General features: G+C 39.8%; 1 protein-coding gene across 2 annotated transcripts; it reads left to right on the top strand.

Annotated features, from left to right (window-relative positions):
- The first annotated feature begins 4,788 nt into the window (after window positions 1-4,788).
- Window positions 4,789-8,814, top strand: LOC311011032 (N-acetylaspartate synthetase-like). 2 transcript variants are annotated; one of them, XM_084005721.1, is made up of 3 exons: window positions 4,789-5,028; window positions 5,880-6,044; window positions 6,788-8,814. In XM_084005721.1, exons 1-3 carry the CDS (start codon window positions 4,860-4,862, stop codon window positions 7,174-7,176), a joined length of 723 nt encoding a protein of 240 aa, XP_083861847.1. In that variant the 5' UTR covers window positions 4,789-4,859; the 3' UTR covers window positions 7,177-8,814. The 2 variants fall into 2 exon arrangements, with proteins under 2 accessions (XP_083861847.1, XP_083861846.1); XM_084005720.1 differs by having other exon boundaries at window positions 5,880-6,083.
- Window positions 8,815-10,025: the final 1,211 nt, after the last annotated feature.

Here is a 10,025-nt window from a genome sequence, read left to right as displayed (position 1 = left end):
CACTAGGCGGTTGATCAATCACAACAGAGTATGCCAGCTGACCAATCAGAGCATACTAGGCTTTTTGGGAGGGTGGGGCGGGAGGTCAAACAGAGAGAGGCTGAGAAGCAGCACAGCCAGCAAGGTGAAATAAAGCATTTCTTGAGCATTAAAGCATGTAATCATGTTCTCATAGTAACCTGAAACACAAAACATGCATAATAGGTCTTCTTTACTGTTCTAAATTCTGTACCTTAAAAGTAAAACACAAAACACTCGTCTGATTTGATCAGGTTCTCAGGTTGGAAAGGTGCACTGAAGTCGTGTCTTCAAATGTTGTTTTATCCTGACATGTGAAGTGGTGACACAGTTATTTGGAATTGAACTCGTATATGACACCCGTGACTATTTTGAGGAAGCGGTGGTTTATCCCACAGGAAATTATTTTGGCTAATGTTAACTGCTAGAGGCTAAAAAGCTCAGAGAAAATATTTCTGGAAACTAAGGGGGTGGGCATGTCTGATCTTTCTATCTCATATAATCGTGATCTATAGCACCAATACATTAGTCTTCCTACCTGCAGTTCCCACTCCTGTGTGTCCTAATTTATGTCTTTGTGACAGACCAACTACATCACATGTCTACTAAACAACTCCACCAATTGGCCTCCACGTGTTCTTAGACTCACATGGAACCGCTCCACCTGTTTTCTCCTAATCACCACTCTCTCTTGAAGCCTGTAGAGCAGAATGAATGTACATCTTCCCACCTCTCTCTCTCTCTCTCACTCTCTCTCTCTCCAACTCCTTCTCTTCTGATCCTGTTCTATCTTCCCTTTTCATCTCCTTCACCGCCTCCTGTGTCAAACTCGGGTACACTGTGCTCTGTTCTCTTCTTACTGGTTATGACCAGTCGAGTCACAGAGGAGCAGACATTTCTACTCAGCATTCTACTGTACTGTTGTTTCTTCATTTTCCCTCTTGGTTCTACTGAATGAACATCGATTGTATTTATAAATGGGAAACTACAAAACGGCTGGTGGTGCAAACCAAACTATTTAGGTCAAATGATCAAACCATTCTTGATCACGAACAATTTGTGGTGCACATATTATGGTCATTCAAAAACCTTTTGTCCCCAACAAACCACATTATTATATCCTAAATATATATTATTATATATGTTATATTCTGGGCTTCACGGTGGTGTAGTGGGTAGCACTCTCGCCTCACAGCAAGAGGGTCCAGGGTTCGATCCCCGGGTCGGCCCCGGGTTCCTTCTGTGTGGAGTTTGCATGTTCTCCCCGTGTAAGCGTGGGTTCTCTCCGGGTTCTCCGGCTTCCTCCCACAGTCCAAAGACATGCAGGATGGGGATAGGTTGATTGGTGACTTTAAATTGACCGTAGGTGTGAATGTGAGCGTGAATGGTTGTTTGTCTCTACATGTTGGCCCTGTGATAGACTGGCGTCCTGTCCAGGGTGAACCCTGCCTTCGCCCAATGACAGCTGGGATTGGCTCCAGCCCCCCCGTGACCCTAAATACAGGATAAGCGGTAGAAAATGGATGGATGGATGGATGTTATATTCTTAAAAACATACCAGAAGACAGAGGTGGATCAAGTCGTCATAGCTTGGTGGTGGCAAAAGAGAACAAGAGGCCACACAGGGAGAAAAAACAAATCTGACGGAACAGCTTAATTATCGGGTTTGATTCTATAAAGGACACTGACACTAAAAAGTGTTTCAATCATTGCATGTGGCCATTGAATATTATCAAAAGAAAACAACTCCTTTTGGTTCTGATGAAAGTCAGACTAGGCCTCGCCACTAAAGGGTTAAAGTACAAAAACATATCACTGTGTATTACATTGAGGATGACTAATGCTCACCAAGAAACAAACACAACTTTACCAGAGGCATGGCGGGGGAACAGGGAAGTGACAGACCAGGACAGAGGCCTCCTCACCGTGTAGCCCACTCAGCACAAATCTGAAGCGCCTGGGCCATCCTGGGATTTGACTCAGTGCAGCACTCGCTTACAAAGATAACAAGGACAGTTTCCCTGCAGTGTAAGTGAGAGAACTGCCTTTAGGCTATGATCCTGGCTTTCTTCCAGTTCTCTCTTCTGCTTTCCAGTGAGAGCAGAGAAATTAGCATGAAGTCTTAAACGGCTGCAGAGGCCACTACCTCCTGAATCCCCTTGGGTTATGGCTTTGCTTTGTTTTTTATCAGCAACAATTATTGTCCCCTCCGAAAAAAATCTCAATGGCCAAACACAGGCCCTGTGAATAGTCGTGGCAAGCAAGACGCTGCACAGATTTATTGAGTTTTGACTCTTTCATGTTCTCTTGAAAAGTGTGGGTTGCATAGTTGGATTTTGTCCATATAAATGATGGCGTGTTTACATCCTATGTGTTAAGGTTTTACGGATGGCAGTGTATTACCACCGCTACTGTAGGTAATATGTTGGCTATTATTACCGCTTATAAATGCTATTCCCTTCCTTTCTTGCTGAGAGTTGCAGACAAGATTGATAACATTTTCATATCTATGCAAATATGTAGCCAGCAGCCTGGCCTGAAAGAAAAAAGCAGGTTAAATCTTGTTTTTTCAATCTTTAAAAAAACATTTTTTTTAGTAAATGTGTAAATGCTAAGGAGTGTACAGTATTGAAGAATATGATTAAAGATATAAGAATAGAATAGTGATAATACTCAGTGATACTATCATAAGAAAAGCAACAGTTAATGAGTGGGAGGTAGCATGTCTTGTAGTATGTATATTGCACAAAGGAATGAGAGATGAGAACGAGGAGTGTGTGTGGGTGTATTTGTGTTTGTGGTTCTGTAGTCTTCAGGGAATGTTTTAAAAACAATTGAATGTTTTTACATTACAGAGAGATGTAGCTTCATGATTATTAGGACCTGTGGATAGGAATTGGTTTGTTGGGATGCACTGATAAAGTATTTCTACGACAGTTCAGTTACTCATTTGCATGTTAAGTTTTTGGTTTGGTGCCCGTCAGAGCTCTGAGAATGAAACGGGTAATGATCCTTGAAGTTCCAGTTTGACCGTCCTTACAGTTTTTTCGGTGACTTCCTCCACACCAACATTTGTGACAGTATAATTTCAAATGCATCATAACCAAAAGGCGTCATTGCATGTTAAATATAGAATCCAACTGATCCCACCCTCATGTCAGTTTGGCATGCCTGGCCTTGTCTGATTATTTTTGATCTCAACAGACATTTTGAGAGTTCTTGGACCAGAAGTGAGTCACCCTCGCTCTAATTTGCCTGCCTCCTCCCAGCCGCGTTCCTTCTGCCATCATCGACGTGGTCTATTTTCATTCTGAAGAAATTCTTATAAAGTCACTGGATTATATCAGCTAGTTTGCTTTGTGGTGCTCGTGGATAAACTGTATCATTTGTGGCTCAGTCTTAAGCCATGAGCCAACATTAAAACAGTTGGTGTTTAAGTATGTTCTCTACTGATTCAAATCCTTCTTCTATCATTTGCCAGTGTAATTTTTTAAGACTGTGCAGTTTAGTGGGTGATTAACAATTTCTCTGAAGCATTTGCTGAGATTCAGGTGAGCTAACAAAGACGTTCTACACAAATATGCATCCAGTTTCAGTCTGTATGTTAAGGTGGCTGACAATCAGTTTTGGAAACGTTCTAAGCATCTGTTTACTCGTTATTCAGCATCAGCATGTATTTCACCTGGGAGGGCATAGTTTTGGAGGATTTAGTAATGCACGCTTCAGTGAGCTCAGTGAAAAGATGACGAGAGACGACTCAATGTGACAAGAGCACACATCAGGCGTACGATACTGTGAGATGCAAAATACAAGGTGTGGTTTTTCTCTCGCATTTTTAGTTTGAAAAGTGTGAAAAAGCAGCTGATTCCCACTGAACAGTAGTAGCCACCAATTTTTATCTTTGAAGAAAACATCTTGAATGCAAATAAATATCACCGTATTGAACACATGAACTATAATAGAAACACTGAGACAAACAGCAGGATCACACTGGACGCAGAAGTGCCACTAAGCACCATGATTTCCAGAGAAGTTCAATTCACAGGCAGAGAAAAAAAGATCCCCCAAAAAAGAGAAATTTTCGTGAGAACCTTTCCCAAAAAGAGAAATATGAAAGTTTTCCCCTCCTCATGTTATGTGACGTTTTTTTTAAACATTATATTTAATTTCCTAGTTACCTCAATATCATACTAAACAACCCAATTTCTTACCTGTGTAATACAGCTAAATAAGTCAATGACTATCAAGCAAAACTAATTATGTTAACATTCTTTTTAGGGACGTTAAACATTGAATGGGGTCAACTTGACCTCAAGGATAACAAGAGAGTTTAACATTTGATTTCACCAACTCTCCTGAGTCTGAGTCTTGTGTTGGCTCAGTGTTACAATTACAACAGATTATCAAGTACAAACATAAAAATGATATATTATATATGATATAAATTATCTCATTCTCATCCCAAGATTCTAATTCCCATCTCTGCCCACTGTTGGGAGCTCTACACTCTTAGAAATAAGGGTTCCAATAGGGTTCTTTTACAAGGGCTGAGGTTTTACCTGGAGCCAAAAAGGGTTATCCTATGAGGACAAGCCGAAGAACCTTATATGGTTCTACTTAGCACTTTTATTTCTAAGAGTGTATTCTCCTGATTCCTCTCCTGCGTGATCAGACAGGCTTTGATGTCTTAACTAGTTTAAGACTCTGTAGGAATCCGGTTTATCCAGTTAAAGAAAAACAACTGCGTTTGAGCAAAACAGAGACGGTACGGAGAAGCATTTAGTGGTTGAACCTCAGCAACTAGTGCATTCTGCATCCTTTTTAAAAGAAAAGCATTTGATATGGAAGGGAAAATAGACTTCAAGCTTGTTGTGCGTGAGTTTAAGCCAGCCGACATACAGGAGATACACCGAATTTTTTGTGAAGGTATGATGGAGAGGGTAGCAGACACTGCCTTCAGGGGCTTGAGACATCACCCTGAGAGTCTCCTGCTCTATACTGCTATGACAGGTGACTATTACATATATGTGGAAGAGAGGTATGGAGTGGTCGCTAGGACCCAGGCAGAGGGTCAATTTCCACTGATTCACATGAAAGTTCGGCCTTTGTTTGTTTGATGTGGAATATTCCTTTTTAAATATATGTCTACATGCATAATTTAATTGGTAAAATTAAATTAAAATGAATTATTGAAAGCATTTGTTTTTCTAGATTCTGCATGTTGGTGATGGATTGTTATGTGAGGGGTTATTTTATACTTAACTATGTAGCCTATGTTTTGTGTCAACTTCCCTTGTTAAGCATGACTCTACACTAACCTCCCTTGGTGTGCAGTTTAGCCCACACTGGTTATTTTCTGTTTGGTTTATTTCCTTGATTTGTTTTGAATGTAATGGTTACTCAACCCATCCTTGGATGGTGGTCTACATCTAGCCTATATAGTCTAAAGTCTTGCTGTGTGTTACCATCCCATGCAGAATAAATACAATCGATATTTTTGTGTACACAGTCTCTGGTATAATATTGAATAGCACTTGGTCACATACACAACATATTTCTGAGATTGCTTCTGCAGTTTGGAAGACATATATAGGGTGGCACATTGATAGGAGCCTTGAGACTATTTCTCTTAAAAACAACTGGAGGCATTTTTTTCTGGTTCACTTTTTTACTTGGGTTAAAGTAATTTATAATGTAATGTTCAAATCTATTTTCATTCTTAGCTTGCTGTGTATTGTTCTCTTGTGTTGCAACTCTGCAGGTCACACCTTTGTTCTATATATAGCCACAGAGGAAGTAACAAGCAGTACAACTTCATATCTTCACATTTATACATTTTGTCAATCTCTTTCCTCTTGCAGTTGTGTGTTTTGTTATCACCATGTCTTGGCCGGTGATAGTACTCGTCCCTGCAATTGTGCTGTGTGGGCGCTACATCTACAGCAGACGTGTGATCCATGGTTACCTGGAGCACCTCATGAGCACAGACATGGGCAACATTGAAGAATTTTACAAGACATCCCGAGGCATACATTGTTTATATTTTATAAAACATTTCTCTCTGAGTATGTATTGCAAAATAATTTGCCCCTAACATTTCTGATTTACAATGATGGTGTATACAGTAGAGAGGAAAGTAAAATGTTATTGAATCTTGATACATTTTTTTATTCTCTGATTAAGTATACGCCGATACACAAGAATGCCCCTCTGAACATACAGTATAATAAGTGTAGTAAGTGGTTTCTAATCCTGTTTAGCCAGACTTCTGGCAGTGTTTGAATCCAAAATATAGACATTCTTACTAATGACTGCCAGTTTAATGCAAAGAAAATGAATGCAGTAAGAGGGGGAATCATTTCTGTAGCCAAAGAAAATTTGTAATCTTTTCCCCTCGTTATTATTAAGTTATGCTTAATAAGGTAGGTCATGTATATAATGCATCATGAGCACATTTATAACACATTATAATGTATTTATAAGCCTTTAGAAAAGTTGTTATAAATGTTTATAATCATGCCTGACACCTTATAACAAGGTTTATAAGGTATTATAAGTAATAATAATGAGTAAAGTGTTACCACGAGTTATTCTACACCAAAAAAACCCCCACTGAAACCAAATGTCTTCTTGACATGTGACTTACCAGCAAGTGATTGGGAGGAGGCTAACTGTGAAAGTCAAATTAATTATCTTTTTAACTGAATGATTTCCCATTTTCTTCCTTTTATTCATCAAATCCATGTTGTAATCCTGTCCTCTGCTTTAGACACCTGCATGTGGGTAGCAGTGCTGGAGGGCAAAGTGGTGGGTGTCGTAGCAGCCATCAGCCAGCAGAAGCCAGGAGGTGCTGTTGAGTTGCGTCGGATGTCTGTTGACTGGAGAGTTCGACGTTTTGGAGTCGGTGTAGCGGTGGGAAAAAAGGTTCTGGAGTTTGCTGTCACTCACGAATACTCCTCTGTTTTCCTGGGAACCACAGCATACTCGCAAGCAGCCCACCGGCTCTACAAGCGTCTGGGCTTTAAATGTGTGGGGGTCACCAACGGGTATGCCACACCTGGTTCGAGACGGTCCTGTCTGGAACAGATTTTCTACAGGGTCCGCTGTCTTCACTATTACCTCGATGTGGCAAATCGTGGTGGGAGTAAAGAAGACTAAACTGAAATGAATCTTCAAGAAAAATGACAGCATGGGTCATCAGGGTTAAAATAAATGGTATATAGAGTATAGAATTGCAGCAGAGGCCTAACTCCAAAAATGATTTATTTCCTAGGATGCAACCCAGTAGCCTCTTTAAATAGACCCCTCTGCCTTCAAATGCCCACTTCCTTCAAACTTCCACCTCTTTTTTATACAGAAACACTGACTTTCTGTTTAAAAAATAGTTCAAACTCCCTCCAGAAACACAGATGATATTATAAAACTGTTTTCACAGGCTGAGAAGTAATGTACTCCTTGTGATCACCAATCAGTCCAAAATTCAACTCAACCACAAAATGTTTATATGTGGGTGAACAACATGCTTTCTCTATACCTCATGGGGCGGTCATCTCTGTGTTTCATGTTCCTCTGTCTGAGGCTCTTTTTTCAGGTATCAACTGATCTTGAAATCCCAGCTCTGTTGACTCCATCTTAGTTTCTCATTTTAGCTTCCTTAGTGGCAAGACCCTAGCGTATTAAGGCCATTGTAGGTTTAAAAAAAGGAGCCAAGAGAGGGGGTCAAAATTACGAAACAAAAAAAAAGTAGGACATTTATGAGAAAAAAGTAGCAAATTTATGAGGGAAATGTTTAGTATCAAAATATGTTTGCCTGTGGTTTTTAAATTAGGGGTGCTTAGTTTTGGAATTGAAATATTTTGGACTCTTTGAAGACATTCTGGGATTGGATGTTATGAAATGGCCCAAAGCTTGCTGTATCACATTTTAATTTTGAGGTTTAACGTTTTTCAATGTGTTCAAACAGAACATGAAATCGATCTTCTACAATACGGCTGTTTGGTGGACACTGCTGGTTTTGAATTTGGTTGCACAGACTATAGAAACATTTTCTATTTACTGTTCTCCATAAGAACAATGAACAGCACCCTGTGTATCAACAGTGCCAATAAACCTCTATCACTTCAGTCCCTTGGCCTACTTTATAGCATGCACAGTAACAATATATGCTTTGTTACTACATATAAGCCCTACAGCATACATATAGCATTGGCATATTTTTTTTCCTGTAATGAATTGCCATTTTCTATAACACTTATCCCGTATTCAGGGTTGCGGGGGGGCTGGAACCGATCGAAGGCAGGGTACACCCTGGACAGGACACCAGTCTATCACAGGGCTAACATATAGAGACAAACAAACATTCACGCTCACATTCACACCTACGGGCAATTTAGAGTCATCAATGAACCTATCCCCATCCTGCATGTCTTTGGACTGTGGGAGGAAGCCACGCTTACACGGGGAAAACATGCAAACTACACACAGAAGGAACCCGAGCCTGACCTGGGAATCGAACCCGGGACCCTCTTTCTGTGAGGCGACAGTGCTACCCACTGCACCACTGTGCAGCCCTCTGATGAATTGTATAATGGAGATCTTCAGTAAAAATGAATGTTAATGGGGTCACATCCTGCCACAGTGGTCCCGTGAGTTCTGTGGAGTATATGCGGAGTTTAATAAGAGTGATGGGTGAGCATAAAGCATTCCATGAAATTATTTTATGAATTACTGGGTTATTTAATAATATGAATATAAAGACAAATCTCTATGCCCAATCTCAAGTCTATTGACCTTCATAGTTCCTCTGTGTAAAAACATGATAATACTATGATCCATAGTGTCACATGACATTTATTTTCCAAGGATCATAATGTTTTATAATGTGTATTGTTTCCCTTAAGTAAAGTAAACATTTATTTTATGTTTTGTGTGTTGTTCTTGCAAATATGATATGATTAGATTATAACGCATTATAAATAACCTTTGTTTTTAATGCGTTATTGTTAAAGGTAGATGTAACCTTATGGTGTGAGGGAGATGGAAACAGCACTCAGAGGACATGGAGGTTAGGTAGAGAAGATGGGATATTTTAATATCTCCCAAAAAAAGGCCAAACGGCAATTCATTTTAAGAAAATAAGCCAAAACAACAAAAACATTTACATTTCAACAAACAACGCATAATGACATGCTAGTCAAAAAGAAATATTTGAGATTAGCCACATAAGTAACAAGATTCTCTCACGCAGAAAACAGTGCATGAACAGTCATCTGTTGCCCTCTTGACTCACTAAAAACCTGGCCTTAAATAGGACCTAAATTAATCACCCTAATTGGTACCAAAATGCACATCTGACTGGGGTGTTTCATGACTAGGATATGAGACAGTGAAATTACATACACACACACATAGTGAGAGTTATACACATGGGCATTATAGAAAGGCGCTGTTTTTATTATGATCATGATCAAATTATGATTAATTAGAGTGCACACAAAATGGATTTATTAGCCAAATGCACAGTGATTTGCTGGAAATACATGCTGCAACAAAACTTGTGTAATAGACCTGACTCAGACTGTTTTGCAGTATGTTAGTATGAAAACTGCATGTTCAGCACCTTTGTGAAATCTGTTCTTCCTCATATCTGCTCATGTCAGCATGTTCTTCATGTTGTGAAATTGGTGAAAAGTTGCTCTTACTTTGTAACGTAAAGTGCCTTATTTTTCATGATCTCAAACAATGTCTCAACACAGTCTTCACTCTCTCACGACTTTAGAGGAGTCAGGTGTTTATTCCAACCAGAAATGCAAACTGATTTAATTCAAGAGTTCCCCCGTTTCTGGATATTCTGACCTGTGTTGAGATCAATCGTGCATGGCCAAAAGTAGCCTGAGTTTAATTTTAATCTACCCCTCCTCTGACTTCTCAAGAATAAGGAAGGAGGGAAGCTCTCCCTCCGCCTACTGACCAACCCCCAATTTCTGCCCCACTGGTCACAAGTGTTT

This window comes from Eutrigla gurnardus (assembly GCF_963514095.1).
Source record: "Eutrigla gurnardus genome assembly, chromosome: 3".
NCBI classification, from domain to species: Eukaryota; Metazoa; Chordata; class Actinopteri; order Perciformes; family Triglidae; genus Eutrigla; species Eutrigla gurnardus.
Note: the sequence above shows the minus strand (reverse complement) of the source record. Positions and strands in the feature narration are given on the sequence as shown.